The 27,825-nt window shown below is 38.5% G+C and overlaps 1 protein-coding gene and 1 pseudogene across 1 annotated transcript; both read left to right on the top strand.

Annotated features, from left to right (window-relative positions):
• Window positions 1-6,555: 6,555 nt before the first annotated feature.
• Window positions 6,556-7,176, top strand: LOC113780441. The gene has a single exon (XM_027326241.1). The coding sequence runs from the start codon at window positions 6,556-6,558 to the stop codon at window positions 7,174-7,176; it is 621 nt and encodes a 206-aa protein (XP_027182042.1).
• A 19,211-nt stretch (window positions 7,177-26,387) lies between these two features.
• On the top strand, window positions 26,388-27,577 carry LOC113780440 (annotated as a pseudogene).
• The last annotated feature ends 248 nt before the right edge of the window (window positions 27,578-27,825 follow it).

The raw sequence follows: 27,825 nt of genomic DNA, 5'->3' as shown, positions 1-27,825 counted from the left end.
AAATTTGAGTGTCTTCCATTTAGAATCATGGTAAAATATCTCCTAGGAACTTTTAGCACTTTGGAAGTAGTTTCCAATGGTACCAAGTTTTCCAATTTTCGACTTATATAGAGTGAGATATGATTTTTCAAAGAATGCACCTCAAATCTGAAATTTCTGAACTTAAAGGAAATTGAGTTTTTAGAACTCTCCATTTCCCTTCGATATTGCTTGACCGTTTTATACTTGATTTCAAAGAGGAAAATCAGATTTTCCTTGTATTATTAAACTCCATTTTAGAGCCTCGATTTACGAGTAATTAAGGCTCATTTTCATGATATTCTCTTAGATTGTAGAAGAGTACAATCTTCCTTTATAATTGAGGGTTTTAAGCGATAGTGTGTGATAGATAATTATTGTTTGCTCAGGCATTCAAGGGGACCTTCAAGAGGACCTCACAACGGACGCTTAAACACTTGAATTGTGCACCACTCTCTCATTTTGACTAGGTGGGTGTCAAGTGTATGTGAACTTGTTACATGCTTAATCGTTATTAGTGATTGAATATTTTAAAAATCCTGAGTCGAGTGTGTACTTTACCGCACTCGTTCTCATTTAAATGAAGTGTACTTGAATTACTTAACATGAAATACTTGAAGTGAATATTTACGTGAAGTGTACTTGAATTACTTGAAATGAATTGCTTGAAGTGACTTGTTAAGTGAATTAAGTGAAGTGTTTCAATGATTAATTATGTTATGGCTGCATAAGTCGATTGGAGTGAATCTCCTCGACTCCTAGTGATACTAGTGGGGGACGTCCAGATCTCATCGGTCGACCTTACGACTCCAACCGGCATAGACTCGGTCGAGAACCTTGGTGAGTCATGAGAAACGTGTATAAGCTTGATCTAATGGGGAGATCTTACTTAGCATACTCGAACAGTATCGCCTATAACAAAAGAACGTGCGGACCCAGAGCAGGGGGAGTAACGGTGAACAGGGAACGAGTAAGTGAAATTCTACGGATTACAACCTACCCGATTAATGGAGTGTCAACTCGTGGAGGTTCTTGATCATGCAAGTGGAAATTAGCTCCTGAGAGCTCTTATATCTTTGAATTGTTTCTGTTTACTTTTCTCGCCCGAATTGTTATTTACTTAAATATTACTGTTGTACTTGTTAAATGGGATTATTACTTGGACAACGTGCTTGCATGTGTATTTCTTGGCCTCACAAGCAATTGCTCACCCCGTAGATTTGTTTTCCTTAATAAGAACGGATATGGAGTGAAACTCGGAGAAACTATTGGGATGAACTTTTGTATTAGGGTTTCGATTGTAATCGATTAGATAGCTTTTGGCAGTTGTATATTTTGGAAAATTGATGTATTTTGAATGGTGGTGTAAGATTGGATATTTATATATGTATGGAAGCGACTTTACCTTCTTATTTTGTCTTGGCGTATTAATTATCACTATATTAAATTTGAACGAGAATTGTACCGAGTTCTGGTGAGAGTTGGGCAAGCGTCCTGCCGATACCCTTTGGTTCACCTTAGGGAGAAGTGGAGGTTTCAAAGTTGATATCAGAGCGCTAGATTAGAGATTTATTTGGGAGATATATTAGAAACCTTACCCTTAAGATTTGAGGTAAGATGACTTAGTCATACTTTAAATGTTATCTGAGCGAGTTAGTGACTAAGTTCTAATCCAAAATAAATTGTGGTTGTTTGCAGGGATGAAGAATGGAAACGGGAACCCTGCTGCTAATGAGAATGGTCATGCCAATGGCCATGTAGAGTCTCCTAGGCCTATTTACTATCGAGCTCTTGGTAGAGGAGCTCGCGTGCGCTACTCGCCCGCTATTAGGTATCCTCGATATCCGTGTAGGTTGACGTATGCATACCTGAACCACCTTGTACTAGCCCTTGACGACAAGCGTCGTTAGTTGGTGAACACCAACCGAGATCTACTCCAGGAGTAGAGGAGCTGAGCCAGATGGTGAGTACTCAGAATGAAAGGATTGCCGAGCTTAAAGAGATATTGGTAGGCGAGGTGGCCACGGCTGAGGTCACTCGCGTGAGCTTCAGAGGACTAGGGTTCGACTTATTAGATTAGGTAAGGAGGTCCGAGATCGGATTTCTGGGATCCTAGCAGATACTAGTATGTTGGTTGATGAGGTGATAGACATTATACAGAGTCCGGCTTAGGAGGAGGATCTGGAGGAGGACCTAGAGGAGGATCCTGAGAAGGAGATTCCACCTGATAGCTCTACTGTGGACTAGATCCAGAGTGATAGACCCTTTTGACTGATATAGTTAGAATTAGTTGGGGTGATGCTAGTGCCAAGGCCATTATATTTTTGTATGACTGTGTGGCCTACTTTTGAGACACTTAACTTTACTTTAGTTGTATGTGACCAAAAGTACTTTTGTGGCATCTGTGTGCTATATTTTTATACTCCCCCATGACTTACTAATTGTATGGATCTTAACGTATTAATGTGTGTAAATTATTGTTATTTTCAATATTTTCATGATCGGTCCATGTTTTAAGTATTTTTCCTGCGTAATTGATTTATTTCTTGCACTAGGCACAACTAGAATAATGGAAGGACGAAAGAGTGGTCGAGATCGTGGACGAGGGACTAGACAAGTCCAACCTCACGAGGATGACCAGGGATCGGCAACTGGACCGACCCAGAGACAAGAAAAGGTAGAGGGTAACCAAGTGGCTACTGCCATTAATAGGATGACTGATATTCTTGAACGGTTAGCTGAGGGACAGGGTCCAAGACCACTTAACCAACCTGGAGAACAGGATAGAGGGGAAGATAGAGCCTTGGAGAGATTCCTGAAATTTAACCCGCCTAAATTCACTGGTAAACCTGATCCTGAGGTGGCGGAGAATTGGTTGGAGAGGATGACCAACATATTCGCCGCCTTAGACTATACTGAAGATAGGCGAGTGAATTTTGTTACTTTCTAATTTGAGAGAGTAGCACGTACTTGGTGGAACGTGATAAAGGGAAAGTGAGAGAGAGTCCAAACCTCTTGGACTTGGGAGAATTTCATGAGGGAATTTAATGAAAAGTTTCTTCTGCCTTTAATCCAAGAGAGAAAGGAGGATGAGTTCATCAAGTTGAAACAAGGAACTCTTAGTGTAGCTAAGTATGAAGGGAAGTTTACTAAACTTTCTAAATACGCTCCCGAATTGGTGACCAACGAGCGGAAAAGGATAAAACGATTTGTACAAGAGTTTAATGTAAAAATCCAGAAGGGCTTGGCTGCGGACCAAATCTCTATATTTACTGAGACTCTAGAGAAAGTACAAAGGGTCGAAAGTGTAAGAATGCAAGTTAAGGATTTCCATAATAAGAAAATGAACTTTTCTAGTCACACTTTTAGATAGGCTAGTAAGAGTACAGAACCTTCCAAGATGGGAAGAGGAATGGAAGGAATGAGGTCCGTTGGAGCTGCAAGGGGAGCTTTATCAAGAGGAGGTCGTAGTGGGCCAGTTCAAGCGAGAGGAGTGCCTTCTAGTGGTTCGGTAGTGACACCACAAGTTACTTGTGGTTACTGTGATAAACCCAACCACTCAGAGAATGATTGTTGGAGAAAATCTGGAAAATATTTGTTCTGTGGTAGCGCTGAACATCAACTCACGAGTTGTCCGAAAGTGCCAAAAATAGGAGGTAGCACTCAAAGGCCAGAAAGGTCAACCTCTAAGCAGACTAGTGCTGGAGGGAGCCGACCAAAGGTATCTGCTAGGATTTATGCACTGGATCATCAACAGATTCCCGATGCGACTGAGGTGGTTAAAGATACGATCCCTATTTTTCACTGTTTAACAAAGATTTTAATTGATCCGGGTGTAGCACATTCTTTTGTAAACCCTAACTTCATGGGCGGAATAGACTTGAAACTAATTAATTTACCTTATGATTTGGAGGTTATGACGCCTACTAGGGATCAAAGTTTAATCGCTAATTTGGTATATAAGAATTGTGAGATCTGGGTTGGAGAACAAAAATTATTGGCCAATCTGATAAGCTTAACGATAAAATGGTATGATGTGATCTTAGGAATGGACCGGTTAGCCCGTTACAATACCCAACTGAACTGTAACACGAAAATAGTAGATTTGTACATTTCGGGAGAGACAACCCTGAAATTAGATGTAAGGGGTAGGTTAGCCTCATCTGCATTTATCTCAGGGCTCCGAACTAGAAAAATGTTAAGTAAGGGAGATCAGGGATACTTGGTTTTTCTTATCAACACTCCTAGTGATAAAGTGAGACTGGAGGACATGCCTGTAGTGAAAGAGTACCCAGATGTCTTTCCCGAAAAGTTAGAGTGTTTACCTCCGGAAAGGGAAATAACTTTTAAGATTGATGTGACTCCGGGAGTAGCACCTATTTCTAAGACGCCATATAGAATGGCTCCAGCTGAATTAAAAGAATTGAAGTTACAATTGCAGGATCTACTAGAGCGGGGTTTTATAAAAGAAAATGATTCACCGTGGGGAGACGAGGTCCTATTTGTCAAGAAGAAGGACGGGACCTTAAGGTTGTGCATAGATTAATGAGACTTGAATGATATCACTATTAAGAATAAGTACATGTTGCCCCACATTGATGAATTGTTTAATCAATTGCAAGGGGCGGTAGTATTCTCGAAGTTGAATTTGAGACAGAGTTACTACCAATTGAGGATTTTGGAAAAAAAATATACCCAAGACTGCTTTTAACTCGAGGTATGGGCACTTTGAATTTGCAGTAATGCCATTTGGATTGACCAATGCACCTGCTGCTTTTATGGATTTAATACACAGGGTCCTTAAGTCTTATCTGGACCAATTTGTAGTGGTATTTATTGATGATATGTTGGTGTACTCTAAGACTGTGGAAGATCACGAGAAACATTTGAGAATTATTTTACAAACCTTGAGAAAACATCAATTGTATGCTAAGTTTAGCAAGTACGAATTTTGGTTGAAAGAAGTGACATTCTTAGGTCACATAATTTCTAAGAACCGGATTAAAGTAGATCCAGCCAAAATTGAAGCTGTTTCGAAATGGAAACAACCAAAAAATCCTACTAAGGTTCGAAGTTTTATAGGGTTAGTAGGGTACTACCGGAGATTTATCAAGAATTTTTCTAGAATTGCTGGACCCATGACTGAGTTAACCAAGAAAAGTGGGAAGTTTGTATGGAGTCCTAAGTGTGAAGAGAGTTTCCAAGAGTTAAAGAGACGTTTGACACGAGCACCCGTATTAGCTCTACCGAATGGAAAAGATAGTTTTGTGGTTTACACAAATACTTTCAAGGAAGGGTTGGGATGTGTATTAATGCAAAATGAGAAAGTAATAGCGTATGCCTCTAAAAAGTTAAAACCGCACGAAGGGAATTACCCGACTCATGATTTGGAGTTGGCGGCTATAATGTTTGCATTAAAGAAATGGAGACATTACCTTTATGGAGTAACATTTGAGGTTTTCACCGACCACAAGAGTTTTAAGTATTTGTTTTCTCAAAAGAAGATAAATTTGAGGCAACGTAGGTGGATGGAATTATTGAAAAATTAAGATTGCACCATAAAGTACCATCCAGGGAAAATCAATGTAGTGGCCGATACTTTGAGTCGCCAAGTGCAAGTGGCAGGATTGATGATTAAGGAATTACACTTGTTAGAAGAAGTTAGTTATTGGAATTTTCGACTGGAACCGAGGAAAGTAATTCTTAAAAATATTGTAGTGAATTCCATTTTGGTGGAACGTATCAAAAAAACTCAGGAAAAGAACACTGAAGTGCAAAAATGGTTGGAAAAAGTCAAAAAGAGAGAAAATTCGGATTTTAACTTGGGAATGAATGGTATATTGAGATTTTGGAATCGGCTAGTAGTACCAAAGGATGAAGGACTTAAGAATGAGATTTTGGAAGAGGCACACCGATCGAAGTTTACGGTACATCCTGAAGGAAATAAAATGTACCAAGATTTAAAGAGTTTGTATTGGTGGGAAAGCATGAAAAAGGAGATCGCTCAATTTGTCCAAACCTGTTTGATTTGTCAACAGGTTAAAGCCGAACATCAGAAACCAGTAGGACTTTTGCAACCTTTGGAGATACCCGAGTGAAAATGGGAAAACATTACCATAAATTTTGTATCAGGGTTACCTAGGACACAAAGAGGTCATGATGTCATTTGGGTAATAGTGGATAGATTGACCAAGTCGGCTCATTTTCTGCCGGTTAGTATGAAGTACCCGTTGGAGAAGTTAGCTAAGTTATACTTGGATGAAATTATCAGGTTACACGAGATACCTGTAAGCATTGTGTCCGATAGAGATCCTAAGTTTGTTTCAAGATTTTGGAAAAAAAATGCAAGAAGTGTTGGGAACTAAAGTAAATTTTAGCACTACTTACCATTCCCAGACCGATGGACAGTCTGAGAGGACGATTCAAACTCTTGAAGACATGTTGAGAACTTGTGTTTTGGATTTTGGGAAAAACTGGAGTAAGTTTTTGACATTGGTGGAATTCGCCTATAACAATGGCTTTCATTCTTCAATTCAAATGGCCCCGTATGAAGCACTTTATGGTCGGAAATGTAGGTCTCCGATTTGTTGGAACGAAATAGGTGAAAAGAAAGTTTTAGTCTCAACTACAGTGCCTTGGATTGAGGAGGCGCAAGAGAAAGTGAAATTGATACGCCAGGAGATTCAGACCGCACAAAGTCATCAGAAGAGTTACGCAGACAACCGAAGGAAGGACTTAGAATTTGCAGTATTTCTTAAGATTACTCCTCTGAAAACAAGTTTAATGTCCGGAAGAGATAAGAAATTACAACCGAGATTTATGGAATCGTACAAGATTATCCAACATGTAGGGACTGTGGCCTATAAGTTGGAATTGCCACTAAATCTATCTCAGATTCACAATATTTTTCATGTATCTATGCTCAAGAAATATCACCCAGACCCTTCTTATATCCTGCAACCGGAAAATATTGAAATTGATGAGACGCTGACCTATGAGAAGAAACCGATAAAGCTTCTAGATCGTAAGGTGAAAGAATTGAGGAACAAGCGGATTCCATTGGTGAAAATTCTCTGGAGAAACCATGGACTAGAGGAAACAACCTGGGAAGTTGAAGAAGAAATTCGAGAAAAGTATCCAGACCTGTTCTCAAATTAAGGTATAATTTCGAGAACGAAATTCTTTTAAGGGGGAGAGGATGTGATGACTCGTATTTTATTTTATTTTATCGATTTATTCACTTATTTATTAGTTTACTTCAAAATAGTTATTTTCATGATTAATTATCCAAGTATTAGTTAGTTATACTATCGTTACAAGAATTTGTTAGAAATTGCACTTTATCGCGCATAAGTTGGAAGTTCACGTTTTCGTGCGCTCGCTACTAATTGAAGGACTTTAGAAAATTATTGTTAGACTATTAAGAGTGAATAATTATAGTATTAAAGGAAGTGCATTAGAGATTTAGTGCACAAGTGAAACAAACCCGAGAGAGAACGGGCACGAAACGCGCGCGCATACGCGCACTATTGAGAGTTGACTTTTGTGCCAAAAATTTAAACTACAACTACCAAGCTTCTTCAAGAAGCTTCACCATCAGATTTTTCCACTTTCTCTCTCACCCCTTGCTGGCCGAAACTCCAAATGAAGAAGAAGAGCAAAACCCTTCATCATCTCACTTCATTTCTTGCACCTTTTCACTCCAAATTCAACACACAAACTCACAACAACTTGGAGATTCAATTGGACTAGGAACAGAGCATCTTTCTCACGATTTCTTGGAGCTCTTAGTGACCTAAAATTTTTGATTTTTCATCATCCAAGAGGTGGTAATCATTTAACCTTTTAAACTTGGTTCTAGTGAGTTAAATTTGACTTGGAAGCATTTCGCTTCATGTGGGTATCCTTATTTGGTTGAAAATTTTTTGAATGGACTCTATGAGATCCCACAATGGACATGTTGGACTGATATGATGATTATGGGTGTTATTTATGTTGATTAAGTGTTAAACAAGTGGATATAAGTTGAAAGAGTGGAAGGAAAATCAAAGGAAAGTTGAAGCTAAGAAGGGCCGAATTCTGCCCTGTTCTTGCCGAGCCCTTGGTTCAATTTTTTTGTGATCAAATGACCTTGAATTTATTGTAAATATGTTGTATAGGATGTGTGAAAAATTTCCCCCAAAAATCACTTGATTTGGTTGGGCAAAAGTTGGATTTTCGAAATATCTTCAAATCTGGAAAACGGGTAACAGGGGTTCTCTAGCAGTGAATTTTGAACGATTATAACTCTTTGCTCCAACATCGAAATCAAGTGCCGTTTATGGTATTTGAAACTCGATAGTTCCAGTTATCTAACGGTATAAAATTCATCCCCCGACTTGAATTGAGTGAGCCATACTAGTTCTTCAAAGTTACCTATTCTGTTTTACTACTGCCCTAGAGAGTCGGTGGTGTGCTGGGAATTGTTTCTTGAATTTGAGCTAGCTATGAACTAAATTTCAAAACGATTCCTTCTGATGAAATGCAGATTTATGAATTTAGTTTCCAACGCCATCAACCATGCACAATTCCAAGTTGGATTGACTGAGTTATTGCCAAATTACAAAACTGCACCAATGATAGAAAACCCTAATTTTGGCTAGCCTAATGGCTTGGCTAGAATTGGGACTTGTTATTTTGAAACTTTTGGTGTCAATCTCCTACCAAATGTATGTTGAATGTTTCTTAGATATTTTCTTCATAAATGAACCATGTTTGAGGTGATTTCTTTGGCCAAAGGTTCAAAAAGAAAAAAAAAAAAAAAGGGAAGCATGAAGGCAGCTTTGTCTTCAGATTTCCTTTAACTTTGGTAGTTTAGTTAACTACCTTCCCTTGTGAAAATTTAAACAAAATTTGGTAGAGGAGTAGTGCTCATATGGAAGTTGAATTGTGCCAATTTTGGTGTCATTCTAAGACTGTTTTGATGTACAAATAAGTTACCAGAGTTATTCTTCCAAATCTGAAAATTTGCCCAACAGTCCTCATTTTGAACCAACTTTGAGCTGCTATATCTTGGCGCTCAAAACTCTGATTCTTGTTCTGTTTGTTACGTTTTAAACTTTGATTGTAACTCTAATTGAGTTTCAAATTTTAGAGACTAGTTCAAATTCTGTGAATTTTATCGAATTTCCAAAATTTGCCAAAAAAAAACCAATCCCAAATCTATCTTGGAAGTGTAAGTCAGTAGGTTTAAGCCAAAGTTTGAGTGTCTTCCATTTAGAATCATGGAAAACTGTTTTCTAGGAACTTTTAGTACTTTAGAAATAGTTTCCAACAGTGCTAAGTTTTCCAATTTTGAACTTACATAGAGTGAGATATGATTTTTCAAAGAATGCACCTCAAATCTGAAATTTCTGAACTTAAAGGAAATTGAGTTTTTAGAACTCTCCATTTCCCTTCGATATTGCTTGACCGTTTTATACTTGATTTCAAAGAGAAAAATTCAAATTTTTCTTGTATTATTAAACCCCACTTTAAAATCTCGATATACGAGTAATTAAGGTTCATTTTCATGATATTCTCTTAGATTGTACAAGAGTACAATCTTCCTTGATAATTGGGGATTTTAAGCGATAGTGTATGATAGATAATTATTTTTGCTCAGGCATTCAAGGGGACCTTCAAAAGGACATCACAACGGATGATTAAACACTTGAATTGTGCACCACTCTCTCATTTTGACTAGGTGAGTGTCAAGTGTATGTGAACTTGTTACGTGCTTAATCATTATTAGTGATTGAATATTTTGAAAATCCTGAGTTGAGTGTGTGCTTTACCGCACTCGTTCTCGTTTAAGTGAAATGTACTTGAATTACTTGACATGAAATATTTGAAGTGAATATTTACGTGAAGTGTACTTGAATTACTTGAAGTGACTTGTTAAGTGAATTAAGTGAAGTATTTCAATGATAATTATGCTATGGTTGTACAAGTCAATTGGAGTGAATCTCCTCGACTCCTAGTGATACTAGTGAGGGACGCCCAATTCTCATCGGCCAACCTTGCGAGTTCAGCCGGCATGGGCTCGGTCGAGAACCTTGGTGAGTCATGAGAAACGTGTATAAGCTTGATCTAATGGGGAGATCTTGCTTGGTATACTCGAGCAGTATCGCCTATAACAAAAGAACGTGCGGGCCCAGAGCGGGGGGAGTAACGGTGAATGGGAAACGAGTAAGTGAAGTTCTATGGATTATAACCTACCCGATTGACGGAGTGTCAACTCGTGGGGATTCTTAATCGTGCAAGTGGAAATTAGCTCCTGAGAACTCTTATATCCTTGAATTGCTTCTGTTTACTTTTCTCGCACGATTGTTATTTACTTAAATATTACTGTTGTACTTGTTAAATGGGATTGTTACTTGGACAACGTGCTTACATGTGTGTTTTTTGGCCTCACGAGCAATCGCTCACCCCGTAGATTTATTTTCCTTAACAGGAACAGATATGGAGTGAAATTCGGAGAAACCATTAGGATGAACTTTTGTATTAGGGTTTCGATTGTAATCGATTAGACAACATTTGGCAGTTGTATATTTTGAAAAATTGATGTATTTTGAATGGTGGTGTAAGACTGGATATTTATATATGTATGGAAGCGACTTTACCTTCTTATTTTGTCTTGGCGTATTAATTATCATTGTATTAAATTTGAACGAGAATTGTACCGAATCCTGGCGAGAGTTGGGCAGGCGTCCCGCCGATACCCTTTGGTTCGCCTTAGGGAGAAGTGGGGGCGTCATAATTGCTATCGGGATGGAAGTAATCGAACAATTACTGATTCAACTACCCCAAATATACTATGTGAATAATTGAATATTGGGCACTATTCAATCATACACAATAGCTATAATAATTAAAAGTAGAAAACATACAAATACCAATAAATGAAGGAAACAGTTAAAACAATTTAGATCTCACAATTATTGTTGAACCAAATCTTCTGTTGTTCCCTTGGCTAAAAATAAGAAGTTAGTTCTCCATTAGTGGAGAACAAACCATGCGAAACAATTGAGAAAAGCCGTCACTTTTTGTCTCCCCAAAATCGGTCAACAGAGAAAGAAAGAGTAAGGAATATCGTTGCTTTCTATTGTTTCTAGCAAAAGCATAAAGAGTGTCTAATGTCTCTCCAATTCGGTCAAAAAGAAGAAAAAGAACAAGTCAACAATTGTGGCTTTTTGTTGGTTTCCTCCAAGTTTTGCCAAGAAGCATCCAAAGTCAAAGACAAGAATAATGTACAGAAATACTCCTCTGCATTTTTAGCCTCCAAAGAAACGGTGTCTAAAATCTCTCTCTTTTCCTACTTTTCCTCCTAATTAGTTGGTATCCAAATACCAATTACTTTCTAAATAACAATCCTATTACAATTTAACTTCTTCAGATTTTGCTTTCCTTTGGAGTGACCCCACTGATTTTCCAATTTGTAGCCAGCTACTTCACTCATTTTAGGAAACTTCCCTCGTGCAAATGATCCTGAGAATTCAGGACTTGAAGGTTGGAGTTAGGCGTGGGCATGCCTAACTGTCAAGAAGTCTTCTAGAAGGTTGATTTTCAGCACCTTTTCTTCACCACTTCCTGCAATTAACACCAAATACAAAACATGAGTAGAATCCCCAAATACTGCAATATTTAGTTTAAAAAATTATGTAATATTAGCAAAATATCTCATTAAATTACACCCTATCAATCTCCCCTACACCTAAATTATGCTTGCCCTCAAGTGTAATTAACTCGGAAGTGTAATTAAGATACCAAGCAATTCACAGCAATTCATACCAATAACAGTATTCCAAATTCCTCAATAACCTCATCAAAATTAGGATATACCAAACTGACAATTCTCACATTTAATATGCACTCATTCATTCCAAAGTGTATAGGATATAGGATGGCTCTCAAATCAACATAATGAAATGGCATTACCATAAGTTTGCTCATATATCATATCTTTACCACTTAATTATGAATTAAATGCACCAATCAAATGGACTTCACAAAGTTGTAATGAGGCTCGGGTGAAGGGGTAGGATAAAAAGGATTTTAAGGGTGTAAAAATGTCAAAGAAAATGCCCAAAAATTCACTGCACAGGTTCTTGCAAATTTGCACCTCCAAGGCGACCCAACAAGTGAAGGTAGTAGTCGACACTTGTCACAAATACTTTGATTTCAACATCCTTTTTTTTCTATTGTTTTTCTTTCTACTTTTTTTTTCTTTTGTTGCTTCTCTATTGATTTTTTTTTCTTTTTTTTTTGTTCTTGAATACCGACACCATAGAAGTCAACTTCACTTGTCATACTTGCATTTTTTATTCACTACCTTTCAAATAATATCCCAAACTCCCATGCAATAAAATCAAAGCATTATTTTAACTTAAGGTACAAAGAGAAAGTTTAAAAAGAAGATTTTTCGGCTAACAATTAGGATATCAAATGAAAAAAAGGGTTAAAAGCTCAATGTGGTTCACTAAAGGTAGATGAGATAAAGGTAGGTTTTTGAACAAGTTAAAAATGGTTCAATCTTAGGTGCCCCATCATGTTAATGCATCAAATTCAATTAAATGTGGTCTTGACATGTATAACCGAGCAATTTCTAGAATGACAAACCATATGCAATAACCACTCAACAAATGAAAAAAATAAGCCCAAAAATCTCACAAGTGATCAAAATTATGTCAAATTCAGCATATTTATCAATTAATTCATCATCAAAAAAAAAGTAGAAAACCCCACGGCATGAACTTACTAATCATACTCGTATCTCAATTGCATTCATCATTGTTTAGAACAAAGAACAACTAAGGAAAAGAAAATACAAATCAAACAACTAAAAGCATAGCTAACCCTCCCCCACACCTAAACCTTACATTGCCCCCAATGTAAGTAAATAAGACCAAAAATAAAGGTAATGGGGCAACGTCACTTCCCTGAACACGGAGGAGGGTAGAAAAGGACTAAAACTCGGGATGAAAGGGTGGACGAAAGCCCACATTGGTGAAGTACTGAGCCAAGTTCTGCTCCATTCCTAACACCTGACGCTCGATCCGCTCCAATTTAGAATCCATGTGATGCAACTGGAAGCGGAGGTCAGAAGACGGCGAGGGTGCAGAAGAGGAAGGTCCCGGAGCATCAGTGGAGGGACCTCCAGCCTCCGAGGTAGCAGATTTGGAAGCTTTGCGCTTCGGTGGAAGCTGGATTGGCCTCGGAGGAACGAACTGGAAGACACCATTGATCTGTTGCACTAGATCCATCTTTTCCAAACAAACAAATCAAGAGATTCCATGGTACAAGCCAAATGCAGATTATAATTAGTCAAATCCAAAACCCTAAGATTTATAGCCAATTGAGTGATAAACGAACCCAAAATTAATGACTTATTTTTCTTGCTTAACACAGTGCGGAGATGAGACGGAAACCAACAGCCGAAGTTAACCTTAACCTCAGCAAGGATACACTAAATAAAAAAGAAATTGGATTTGGTCAAAGTATCCGAACTGTCTTTCCTACTTGAGAAACTATAAGCCATGAAACGGTGCCAATAGCGAAAAATGGGGTTCTTGAGAAAAGAGGCTTTAGACTGGCTAGGGTCATAAGATTGAATGTCAACCGACAGTTCTCTTCAATAGCTAGTGTTATGGGAGAAAAAAGGCTCAGTGTATTCGCAGGCACTTGCCATATATTTCTCAGTTTTGAAATAGGGAATGTCAATAAAATCAAAAGCTAAACTGAATTCAGTGATTGACTGTTTGAACTCCCTACCCATCAATCTAAACCGAACCACCTCAGGAGTTGTAACGGAGAATTCATCAGGTACATTAAACTCAAAAGTGGTATAGAATTCCTACATTAGCTCAGCGAAAGTAGGTAAAACAATAGAAGCATAATTTGTCCAATCTATGGCGGTTAATCTCTTAGTGACCTCATCTCTAATATTTAAAAGAATGAGTGTGGGGCCGTGGATGAATTTACAAGAACTAATTTTCCTTGAACAAGCAGCGGCATACCGTTCCTTATCGGCAGCTCGGGTGAAGGTTAAATGTCCTCTGAAATGGGCCAGAGAGGAGAGGTGAACCTCCCTATTCCTCCCAAGGCGGGTTCGGGGGCCTCCCGAAATAGTTGCTTGGGAAGGCCCACTCAAAGGGACAGTGGGTTGTGGGGTGGAAGTGGATGGTCTATTCCTACTTTTATCTTTTGTTTTAGCCATTTGACACCAGTAAACAGGACAAGAATAAGGTACAGACACTCAAAATAAGTCAACTGCCAGCCAATTAAACAAAGGGGTCCCCAATCACAGCTCCAAACACCGACAATTAAAGAAATAGACAAACTGGCAAACACAGCACTTAACGATAACTACCCACACACAATAAACACAAAAACTAATTCAATAGACAAACACAGAAAAACTCTCCCAAATACCATGATTTTACTGCAAAATTAAGCAGACAGTCAAAAGTAGCCAAAGACAAATTCACAGCATCCCAAGTACACACAAATTATCTATCATCAGCTAAAAATTAAATTTCTGTCCTCAGCTAAAAATTAAATGTCTGTCCTCAGGTAAAAGTAACAGAAAATTAAAGAAAAAAAGGACCTGAGGTGATAACCAAGCAGTGAGGGTTACGACGGAGCGGCGGCGGCACCGACAGTAGAGTGTGTGTGGAGGCCATGCCTGTGCAGGATGCTGGTCGCGCGCGGAGGAAGCCCATAGGAGCACTACTGTGCGCGTTGGGCGCACTTGCGCAAGTGCGCTGGGGTGAAACGGATAGGCGCACTAGCGCCTAGGTTGGGCTCGCGCTGGGCGCGTTGGTGCAGCGCTAGGCATATGCCGCTCGCTGGTTGCGTGCTGTGCGCAGTTGTTGTGCGCTGCGGTGGCCTGTGAGAGGGCTTGCGGCGACGGATGGTGAGCGACGGGTTAGGAACGGCGGCAGACAGTGAGAAGGGCGAAGGCGGCAGCGGCGGGAAAGAAGAAGAAAAGAAAGAAAAGAAAGAAAAAGAAAGAAGAAGAAGGAAAAGAAAAAAAGAAAAAAAGAAAAAAGAAAAAGAAAAAGAAGAAAGAAAGTAGGGCACAGGTGGGGCTTAGGTTTTTTTTCTTTTTTTTTAATCATAAGAGAGGGCAATTTCATCCTTTCACCCTTTTTTTTTTAACACCGGTGTTAGGCTTGGGCACGTCTAATTGCCTACGAGTCTTCTGACCAACCGCCCGCAATTAATATCCTTAAGTTTGACCACCTGGCGTGGGCGCACATAACTACCATAGAGTTTTCTCACCAATTTTTAGAAATTGAGTTCCTTAAGCGTGACTACCTAGCGTGGGCACACCTAACTACTATAGAGTCTTCTAATCGCATACGAGAATTGTATTTCTTAAATGTGACCATTTGGCATGGGCACGCTTAACTACTGGAGAGTTTTCTATCCATCAATTTCAAACTTCCTTCCGTAGATGTGACCACTTAATGAGGCCACACCTAACTGCCAGTTTCATGCCACAAAAACAACAACTCACTAAATGCAACTAACAATTAACAAAAACTTCAGAAACATAAGGAAACTAAATCAAAAAACCTGGGTTGCCTCCCAAATAGTGCCTTTCTTTAACATCTTTGGCTAGATTTGGTTGGAACTCTCAAGCAGGATAAATTGATTCTTGAGTTGTATGAACTCGACTTCCTCAACGGAGAATCCTTCATAATAAGGTTTGAGACGATGGCCATTCACCATGAACTTCTTCTCCGTCTTCAAATTTTGGATCTCCACTGCACCATAATAAAAGACATTAGAAACAACAAATGGACCAATCCAACGAGTACGCAACTTACCGGAAAAAAGTTTAAGTCTCGAGTAATACAAGAGGACTTTTTGCCCCACTACAAATGATTTTCTTGAGACTTGTTGATCGTGAAAATTATTCCTCTTCTTCTTGTAAATCATTGCATTCTCGTATGCCTTATTTCTAATATCTTCCAGCTCTTGTAGTTGCAATTTCCAATGGACCCTGTGCGCTTGGCACTCTTGAGCGAGCACGCTGGGGTGCAACGGACATGCACGCTAGCTCCTGGGTTGGGCGCACGCTCACTGGTGCAGCACTGGGCATGCGCGGCTCGGTGGTCACGCGCTGCGCCCGTCTGGTCGCGCAAGCAAGCAGTGACTATACGTTGCGGTGGCCGGCGAGAGGGCTTGCTACGGCGAACGGTGAGTGACGGGTGAAGAGTGATGGTGGACAATGAGGAGGGCTAAGGTGGCGGCGGCAGCAGGAGAAAAGAAGTAAAGAAAGAAAAGGAAGAAAAAGAAAGAAGAAGAAGGAAAAGAAAAAAAAAAGAGAGAAGAAAGAAAGTAGGGCACCGATGGGGCTTAGGTTTTTTTTTCTTTTTTTTTTCAATCATAAGAGAGGGCAATTTCATCCTTTCACTCCTCTTTTTTTTGAACACCGGTGTTAGGCGTGAGCACGTCTAACTACCTACGAGTCTTCTGACCAACCGTCCGAAATTAAGATCGTTAAGCGTGACCACCTGACGTGGGCGCGTATAACTACCATAGAGTCTTCTCGTCAATCTTTAGAAATTGAGTTCCTTAAACGTGACCACCTGACGTGGACACGCCTAACTACTATAGAGTTTTCTGATCGCAGAAGAGAATTGCCTTCCTTAAGCGTGACCATTTGGCGTAGGCACGCCTAACTACTGGAGAGTTTTCTGTTTGTCAATTTCAAACTTCCTTCCTTAGATGTGACCACTTAATGTGGGCACGCCTAACTGCTAGCTTCCTGCCACAAAAACAATAACTCACTAAATGCAACTAACAATTAATAAAAACTCCAGAAACGAAAAGAAACTAAACCAAAAAATCTTGGGTTGCCTCCCAAGTAGTATCTTTTTTTAACGTCTTTGACTAGATTTGGTTGGAACTCTCAAGCACGATAAATTAGATCCTACAGTTGTATGAACTCGACTTTGTCAACGGAGAATCCTTCATAGCAAGGTTTGAGACAATGGCCATTCACCACGAACTTTTTCTCCGTCTTCAAAATTTGGATCTCCACTGCACCATAATGAAAGACATTAGAAATAACAAATGGACAAATCCAACGAGAACACAACTTATCGGGAAAAAGTTTAAGTCTCGAGTGATACAATAGGACTTTTTGCCCCACTATAAATAATTTTCTTGAAACTTGTTGATCGTGAAAAATTTTGCTCTTCTCCTTATAAATCAATTACATTCTCGTATGCCTCATTCCTAATCTCTTCCAGCTCTTGTAGCTGCAATTTCCTATGGACCCCTGCTTCCTCAAGATTCATATTGCATTGTTTCACTGCCCAAAATGCCTTATGCTCGAACTCCACTGGAAGATGGCAAGCCTTATCGAAAACTAGTCTATACGGGGACATCCCAATCAGCGTCTTATAAGCGGTGCGATAACCCCATAGTGCATCTTATAATTTCAAGCTCTAATCCTTTCTATCAGGGCGCACCATCTTCTCCAAGATTGACTTGATCTCCCTGTTTGACTCTTCAACTTGACCATTTGTCTGTGGATGATATGGCGTGGATACTTTGTGGAGAACGCCATATTTGCGGAATAAGGCAGTAATAATCTTATTACAAGAATGTGTCCCCCTATCACTCACTACAACTCTCAGCACCCCAAAATGAACAAAGATGTTAAACTTTAAAAACTCTGCAATCACTCTAGAATCATTGGTTCGAGTGGCTTTTACTTCCACCCACTTGGAAACATAATCAACAGCAAACAAGATATATAAGAATCCAAAAGACGAGGAAAAAGGACCCATGAAATCTATACCCCACACATCAAAAATTTCAACAAACAACATGGGGGTTTGAAACATTTGGTCCCTACGAAAAATATTCCCCACCCTTTGACACCTATCACAAGATTTACAGAATAAATACACATTTTTAAAAAAGGTAGACCAATAAAAACCGCTCTCCAATACCTTACGAGCTGTTCGCTTTGGCCCAAAGTGCCCTTCACATGCAAACGAAAGGCAAAAAATTAAAATAAAGTGAAATTCACCTACACTTACACACCTTTTTAGTACTTGATCAGAACATTACCTCCAAAGGTAGCGGTCGTCCCAAATATAGTATTTGACATCACTTTTCAATTTATCTCTCTTAGCCTTTGGCCAATCTGCAGGTAATTGATTAGTTACTAAGAAATTCACAATATCAGCATACCAAGGTGCAGACGAATCAACGGCGAGTAATTGCTCCTTTGGAAATGCCTCTCTCAATTGCTGATCCTCCTTATTTGTAAGCAAGTGGTTCAAGTGATCAGCAACCAAGTTCTTTGCCCCACTTTTATCTTTAATCTTCAAGTCGAACTCTTGCAAGAGCAGAATCCATCTGATGAGCCTTGGTTTTGCCTCTTTCTTCGTCAACAAGTACTTTAAGACTGCATGATCAGAGAAAACTATTACTTTGCATCCAACAAATATGATCTAAATTTCTCTAGTGCAAAAACAACAGCTGATAATTCTTTCACCGTCGTGAAATAGTTAAGTTGAGCTCCATTCAACGTTTTCGATACATAGTAAATTGCATGAGCCGCCCTGCCAATCCTTTGCCCCAACACTACTCCCACTGCGTAATCACTAGCGTCGCACATTATTTCAAATGAGAGGCTCCAGTCTGGGGATTGAATGACGGGTGGGACGTCAAAGACTCCTTCAGTTTATCAAATGCTATCTTGCATTCATTAGTAAAGTCAAATGCTACATTCTTTTGCAACAACTTGAACAAGGGTGCTCTAATTTTTGAAAAATCCTTGATAAACCTCCTATAGAACCCTGAATGATCTAAAAAGGAACGTACTTCCCGTACACTTACGGGTAAGGTAAAGTAAAAAATAAGGTCAACTTTTACTTTATCTATCTCTATTTCTCTAGTCGACACTACATGTCCTAATACGATACCATGCCCCACCATAAAATGGCATTTTTTCTAATTAAGAATCAAGTTTGTCTCTATGCACCTTTTTAAAATTAGAGTTAGATTGTCAAGACATTCATCAAAACTGTCCCTAGGCATGGCCATGGTTCCATTTGAAACCGAAAATCGGACCGGAACCGGATCATTTGGAACCGGACCAAAACTGGAACCAAAATCATGGAACCAGAACTGTGGTAGAACCTTAGATAAAAGTTCCGATTATGGTTCTCTAAAAAATAGAACCAGAACCAGAACCGTCGGTTCCAGAACCGTTAAAAATAATTAAAAGCAATTAATATAAGTAGTGAGCTAATTCAAAAAAAATTATTGTGTTTAATAGGTTTTAAAAAAGTTTAAATTTTATGGACTTTCTAAATATTTTATTAATTATTTAATTCTTTCTATTCATCTAATATCTATCATTATAATTTGTAAGTATTAAATTATTACTTACAATTTTTTTTTTTGCTTATTTGCTATCAAATGACAAGTTTTGATGGTAATAGCTCATCTTCAAAATCAAGCAAGCAAAAAACTATTTTTTGCAATATTTCTTCAAATGGAATCTTCAACATTGATGATTGTCCAACTGAAGAATATCAACACATGATAACCATTTGATAGTGTAATGTATTTTTTAATTTTACAATGTAATGTACTTTTCATAAAATTGATATTATCTATTTATTACTTCTTACTTTGTAGAGTAATAATAAAATTAAAATATGATCTTTATTTTGTATTTATGTTTTTACATATCATTTGAAATTTTAAATATATTGTTATATTCGTATTAAAATTGGTAAGGATAAGAAATTAAATAAAATTGTATACAACCATACGGAACCGTAAACCAGAACCAGAACCATAAGGAATCAAAATCAGAACTATGTGATTTTGGATCTATCTCTTTGAAGAACCAAAACCGACAGTTCTGGAACCGTGGCCATGTCTAATTGTCCCTATATATACTACAGTCATCCATGAATATCTCAATAATCTATTCTATATACTCGGAGAAGATACTTATCATGTACCTTTGGAAAGTCGTTAGAGTATTGTAGAAGTCGAAAGGCATCCTACAGTAGGCGAAAGTACCAAATGGGCAGGTGAATGTGGTTTTCTCCTGGTCCTCCAGTACTATCGCGATTTGGAAGTACCTTGAAAAATCATCCAAGAAACAGTAATAAACACGACCAGCCAACCTCTCTATCATTTGGTCAATAAAAGGAAGAGGGAAGTGGTCCTTTTTTGTCACGGCATTTAATCTCTAGTAGTCGATGCACTAGCACCGTCCTGTGGGTTTCCTGACCGGGACCATCTTACCATCCTGGTTCTCTTCTACAGTTACTCCCGCCTTTTTCGGGACTACTTGAACTGGGCTTACCCACGGGTTATCTGAGATGGCGAAGATAATTCACATCTCCAGAAATTTAAGTATTCCTTTTTAACTACTTCCATCATCAGCAGGTTCAATTTTCGTTGCGCCTGTCTTACCGGTATCGCATCATCTTCAAGCCATATTCGGTGCATGCATAAGGATGGAATGATTCCCTTGATGGTTGCTATACTCCACCCAATCGCCTCCTTATGATCTCGAAGAAGTCGAACCAGGTTGTCTTCTTGACTCGACGATAGGTGTGCATAAATGATCACCGGCAATGTTTCCTTGTCTCCGAGAAATGCATACTTCAAATGTTTCGGATGAGGCGTGAGCTCTAACTCTAGTGCCTGCACAACGGACGACAACAACTTTTTCTGAATTTCTGGTACAAAGAGAGAAGTAAACTCATACCTTGAAGAAATGGATGGAAGTGGGTACAGTGCTTCAACCGCACGATACAACTCATCACTTATTTCCACACTAAGAGTTACTCCCAACTCAAGGTGTTTCGCCAAAATCACTCCTAGTGCATCCTCTCCATTCAATTCGAAAGTTTCCTGTACAAGGGGTTCAATAACACTCAAAGCAAAAACTGAGTTAAATTCCTCCAGGTATTTCATCGCATCAAAAATATTAAAATTTATAATTTCTCTATCAAATTCCATTGACAAAGTACCCTCATTCACATCTATTTTTGTCCTAGTAGTGCTTAAAAATGGTCTACCTAACAAAATAGGTGACAGATTTAATAACTTTTCATCTCCTATGTCTAGGACATAAAAATCTGTTGGGAATGCTAACTCATTTACTTGCACCAAAACATCTTCAATTAACCCCTCTGGATAAGCATTGGTACGATCTGCTAGTTGGATTATGATGAATGTTCCTTTTAATGGCCCAAGATTTAACGAAACATAAATGGTTTTAGGCATCACGTTAATCGACGCCCCTAAATCCAACATTACTTTTCTAATTAGACTATCTCCTATTTTACATAGAATCGTGAACATACCTGGCTCTCCACACTTTGGTGGAAGTTTTCTTTGAAGTATAGCTGGCACATTTTCTCTCACCTCCACTCTTTCATCACCTCTTAATTTCCTTTTGTGGGTGCACAAATCTTTCAAAAATTTTATGTATTTTGGTATCTGTTTAATTGCATCCAACAAGTGGACGTTGATCTCCACTTTCCGGAATACGTCCAGAATCTCTTTTTCCTTCTCTGCCTTCTTTGTCTTTTTCAACCTACAAAGAAAATGAGGTAAGTTAGATTTAATAGGAGTTGAAGGAATAAATGTTACCTTAGGGTCTTCGCAAATGCGTCTTTCTTCTTCAATCTCCTTTTCTATCTCTTTCTCGCTTTTGCTTTTTGGATTTGTTAACTTAGACCGCTCCACTTCCTTGCCACTTCTCAGTGTCATGACACTTACATTCTTGGGATTTGCCTCGGGTTGCGATGGCAATTTTTAAAAAACATGAGACTCCAGGCCATTAATTGCAATTGTAATGTGACTTATTTGAGTCTCCAAATTTTTCATGCCCGATCTAGCTTCCGACGGGCCCGCTCTAGTTTCCTTTTGAAATTTAGCAGTACTTGTGGCCAGATTCTTGACAATGTCTGTCAAAGAGTCTCCTGAATCTGCAGACGAAAGCTGAGGTTTTGCTTGCCATAGTTGTTGAAATCCTGGAGGACGATTCACAAATGAATTTTGCGGCCTGTTCCCATAACTGAAGTTGAAATGGTCTCTCTAACCAGGATTGTACGTGTTGGAGTATGGCTCATACTGCCTACGGAACGTGGGCACGCCTCCAGCCATATTTACTTGTTCAACTCCATTTTCTTGCAAAATAGGACATGCATCTGTGGGATGATCCATACTTGTACAAATTCCACAAACCTTCGCTCGTTGCGCATTTCCAAAGAATTTCCTGAATCTGCAGACGAAGGCTAGGACTTTGCTTGCCATGGTTGTTGAATCCTGGAGGACGATTCACAAATGAATTCTGCGACTTGTTCTCATAGCTAAAGTTGGAATGGTCTTTCTAACCAGGATTATACGTGTTGGAGTACGGGTCATACTGTTACGGGGCATGGGTACGCCTCCAGCCATATTTACTTGTTCAATTCCATTTTCTTGCAAAATGGAACATGCATCCATGGGATGGTCCATACTTGTACAAACTCCACAGACCTTCGCTTGCTACGCATTTTCCATGACTAATTGTCAAACAAAAGACATCAACTCCAACAGTTGCTGCTGAATGGATGACGTCTCTACCTCGTTGACCCTGCGGGTAGGTAGTGGTAGAGGATTACTCTCACGGAAGCCAAATTGTTGATAATTTTCTGCCATTGCTTCAATAAACTCCCATGCTTCTCTCAGTGTCTTATTTGCCCGTGTTCCTCCACTCGCAGTGTCAATAATACTTCTGTCAAATGTTTGCAGAAGTATTGGATCAATAGCTGTTCATTAATTTGATACTGAGGGCATTTAGTGCACAATTTATTGAACCTTTTCCAATAGTCATACAAAGATTCCTCGGGGTACTGCTTGATGCATATTTCTTTCCTCAGACTTGCAGCCCGGGATGCAAGGAAGAATTTTTCTAAAAATTTCTTTTTCAACTGGGCCCATGTTATGATACTACCTGCGGGTAGGTAGTATAACCAATCTTTCGCTGCATCCTTGAGAGTGAAAGGGAAGACTCTAAGTTTAATTTGCTCTTCAGTAATTCCAGGAGGTTTCATGCTAGAATATACCACTTCAAACTCCTAGATGTGTTTATGGAGTTATTCACCAGAGAGACCATGGAATGAGGATAAGAGGTGAATTAACCCTGATTTTAGCTCGAAAAAAGTGTTTTCCGCAAGAGTTGGGAATGTAATGCACAAAGGCTGGTAGGTCAACTCCGGAGCAGCCAACTCCCTTAGTGTTTGGTTATTGGTCATGCTAACTTCAGCTTCTTCGGAAGTGTATACAGTAGAGGGCTGTCCCTCTTTGCGTTTCTTGGTCTCTTGTCTTCGCCTACGCGCTGCTTTCTCAACCTCAGGATCGTATATCAATTCACCTGTGCGAGAAGAACGAGGCATAAACTAGCAAAAATACCAAGAATAAAATGAACTAAAAAAAAACAAATAATTCAAGCACCAGTTCCCGGCAACGGCTCCAAAAATTGATAGGTGCCGAGCCTGTGCAATAATAATAATAACCTAACTACCACCAAAAGCAGCCAATAATCAATTTCAGGTACTGGAGTAGGGACTCTAGATGTGTAATGGGTCACTTGATTCACCCTGGCTCCGAAAAGTGTGCTTAATCCAATATATCAGAATTGACTAATTGACAAAATTACTAACTAGCAGACAGTGGCAAGTAGGGTCGTCTCCTCAGGGACTGGGGAAGAGTTTGTTTCTTTTTAAGCCAAGACAAACCAGAGGCGTGAGAATCAAATGTTACTAAATTGCTAACTAAATAAATTAACTACGAAGAATAATTAATTGAGAGAAATAATTGGAAAAAACTCTAGCCAAGGATACACTTCAGAAATGGTTCATACAACTGATCATCGATTCAAATATAATTCCAACATTTATTAATAGATTGGTTATAGTTGTCATACACGCGATAAACAACCAACCTTTCCTTACTTTTTCGATAGTTAAGGTACGACCGTTAACTATTTCTCTAACGAAGAAATAACCCTAGATACGACCATAGGATTTAATTTCTGGATTGCATTAAGAATTAGAAAAACCCAATCCTAACTAATAAACACACTACGAGGGTTTGTTTAAATTAGATCGTATGTTTTCCTGACATAAATCCAATTATACCAGTTGTTACCGGGACGGAAGTAATCGAACAATTACTGATTTAACTACCCCCAAATAGCAAATAAACTATGTGAATAATTAAATATTGCGGCTTTTCAATCATACACAATAGTTATAACAATTAAAAGCAGAAAACATACAAATACCAATAAATAAAGGAAACAGTTAAAATAATTTAAATCTCACTGTTATTGTTGAACCAAATCTTCAGTTGTTCCCTTGATTAGAAATAAGAAGTTAGTTCTTCATTAGTGGAGAACAAACCATGTGAAACAATTGAAAAAAGCCGTCAGTTTTTGTCTCCCCAAAATCGGTCAACAGAGAAAGAAAGAGCAAGGAGTATCGTTGCCTTCTATTGTTTCTAGCAAAAGCATAAAGAGAGTCTGATGTCTCTCCAATTCGGTCAAAAAGAAGAAAAAGAACAAGTCAACAATTGTGGCTTTTTGTTGGTTTTCTCCAAATTTTGCCAAGAAGCATCCAAAGTCAAAGACAAGAATAACGTACAGAAATACTCCTCTGCGTTTTTAGCCTCCAAAAGAAACGGTGTCTAAAATCTCTCTCTTTTACTACTTTTTCTCCTAATTAGTTGGTATCCAAATACCAATTACTTTCTAAATAACAATCCTATTACAATTCAACTTCTTCAACTTTTGCTTTCTTTTGGAGTGACCCCACTGATTTCCCAATTTGTAGCCAGCTACTTCACTCATTTTAGGAAACTTCCCTCGTGCAAATAATCCCGAGAATTCCGGACTTGAAGGTTGGAGTTAGGCGTGGGCACGCCTAACTGTCAAGAAGTCTTCTGAAATGTTTATTTTCAGCACCTTTTCTTCACCATTTCCTGCAATTATCACCAAACAAAAAACATGAGTAGAATCCCCCAAATAGTGCAATATTTAGTCAAAACAATTATGCAATATTAGCAAAATATCTTACTAAAATGCACCTTATCATGGTTCATTTTTGTTCAAACGAAAGTTGAAGGAAGAGTGGAAAATAAGTATTTTTCTTGTTAGGTGCAAGCGGTCCCACCGGCAAAACTACTAAACATCCCTAGCTACATTTTGGAGGGTAATTCGTCCTCAATTATTAATATTATCCAAAGCTCTGAAGACATTCTCTCAAATAGTGGTTTAATAATTGAGAATGTTAGACTAGCCTCTTGTGGCTGTAATTAAGATGAAATTGTTAAAATTTTTTTGTTAGATTTAACGGTTGGACTTGAATAGTCAAAAATTTTAAATATAATTATTATGAAATTACAAAATCCCTTGTATCTAAGGTTAATGTAATGCTTTAAATAAAATTTGAGGACAAACTTTTTTTTTTAGAAAAATTGAGGTAAAAATGAAAATCTTAAAAAAAAAGTTTATGTCTATTTCATATTCAATGTTTATCTGTCACATTGCTACCACCATGATAAAAAAGAACTTATATTTGATCTTTTTTATTTGTTCTTGCCATTGTAATTTGTTCTTGCCCACTTTTATGAGATGGAACAAATAAGATTTGTTTTAATCATTGTGATAGCAGTTCAACATAAAATTGAAAACAATGCAAATATAAGCTTTGTTCTAAATTTCATTTTTACCTCAATATTTTCTAAATGATCAATTTTTCCTCAAATTTTATTTAGAACAGTATGTGAACCTTAGATTGAAGGGTAATTTGGCAATTTCAAAATAATTTTATTTGAAAATTTTAACTATTGAAGTTCAAATGTAAAATTCAATGGAAATCTAACGGTTTTACCTTAGTTATAACCACGAGGTGCTCAATTGTATGTTTTTAAACCACAGAAGCAAAAGTGCACATATGCTAAACCACAGGGGGTCTTTTTGTATTTTACCCTTTTGTAGAGAAGACCATTAAAAGGAAACTTCGTAGAAAAGGCACCCCAATATTTCATTTATTAAATAAAAAGGGTGGTTTCAAACAAAAAAATAAAGAGCGCAATCTTTTCAACTATTAAAAAAGGACAAGTATGCTAATTTCTGCCTAAATGCTATAAATACGAACCTAACTCATCTTCTTAAAGCATTCCTCCTCAATTTGTCCACCATATTTTTGGCATAAGAGCATCAAGAAAGAGAAAGAGAAGCCTAATCAAGTAGCTTTCTCACCTCCATTAATCTCTGGAAAATCACAAAAGTTAAAGGGATGGAAAATTGTAGTGAAATTTCTGATGTAATAGTGGTTTGAGCAAGCATTATGGGCAGTTCTACAGCTTCGCAACTTGCTAAAAGCGGTAAGAAGACGCTCCTTCTTGAGCAATTCGATTTCTTGCCCCACCGTGGTTGCTCCCACGGCGAATCAAGGACCACTCGTGCAATCTAGCCTGAAGAATACTACCCCAAAATGGTTTTGGAGTCAGAGAAACTGTGGGAAGAAGTTGAAGCAGAAGCTGGTTACAAGGTATACTTCAAGGCTTCCCAAATTGACTTGGGTTCATCAGACAACAAGTTCCTCCAGGCCTCTATATCCAGCTGCCAGAAAAACAAGATTCTATTCTAAGTTCTCGACCATAATCAAGAGTTTCAGTTAACTGAGGATTGGATTGGTGGGATGACTAAGCATGGTGGCGTTATTAAGCCCACCAAGGCAGTTTCCATGTTTCAAACACTTGCAATCAAGAATGGTGCAAGCCTTAGAGACAACATGGAAGTGGTAGATATGAAGAAAGATGATTCAAAAGATGCCATTTTGGTCTGCACCAGAAATGATCAAAGATTTTGGGGGAAAATAGGTGAAGTCACAGCTGGGGCCTGGATGAAAAGATTGGTTAAGAAAGTTACAAGTCTAACTCTGCCTATACAACCCCTGGAAACAACTGTATACTACTGGAAAATCAAAGAAGGGCATGAAGCTGAGTTCATGATTGATAGCAGTTTTCCGACGTTTGCAAGCTATGATGAGCCTTGCATCTATGGCACTCCATCTCTGGAGTTCCCAGGGCTGATCAAAATAGCAGTGCACGGTGGCCACCCCTGCAAGCCAGAAAGAGAACATGGGCTGCATCGCCTGCTGCACTAAATGCGTTGAAAGAATGGATCCAAAGCAAATTTGGAGATTTCATTGACTCGAGTGGGCCTGTGTTGAGACAATCTTGCATGTATTCCATGACACCAGATGAGGATTTTGTAATTGATTTCTTGGTTGGAGAATTTGGGAAGGATGTAGTGGTTGGTGGAGGATTTTCAGGACATGGTTTTAAGATGGCACCAGTTATTGGGAGGATACTGGCTGACCTTGCCGTAGATATGCACACAAAAGATGTGGAGCTGAAACACTTGAGTATAAAGAGGTTTGAGGGAAACTCTGAAGGAAATCCTGAGGATTTTGGCCATTAAATCAATTCGATTGATTTGAGGAATTATTGAAGCGAATATCATTTTTGTGTCCCTGTCAGAAATTTGGGCTTGTTAATTAAGATGATTGACTTGCTACGACTTTGGCACATCTGTTGTGCATGCACTCAACTAGTAATCTACTGATTTCATTCCCTATATTAGTTCCAACATGCTAATTTAAGTAATTTTTCTCTTGTGGTTTCCCCAGTTTTACTGTCCTTTATGTGCTACACTCTAATTGTTGTCTG

This window comes from Coffea eugenioides, chromosome 8, assembly GCF_003713205.1.
Source record: "Coffea eugenioides isolate CCC68of chromosome 8, Ceug_1.0, whole genome shotgun sequence".
In the NCBI taxonomy this organism is placed as follows: Eukaryota; Viridiplantae; Streptophyta; class Magnoliopsida; order Gentianales; family Rubiaceae; genus Coffea; species Coffea eugenioides.
Note: the sequence above shows the minus strand (reverse complement) of the source record. Positions and strands in the feature narration are given on the sequence as shown.

Coding starts and splice junctions, on each gene's coding strand:
- LOC113780441 (XM_027326241.1), top strand. CDS start 6,556: ATGGCCCCGTATGAAGCACTTTATGGTCGGAAATGTAGGTCTCCGATT.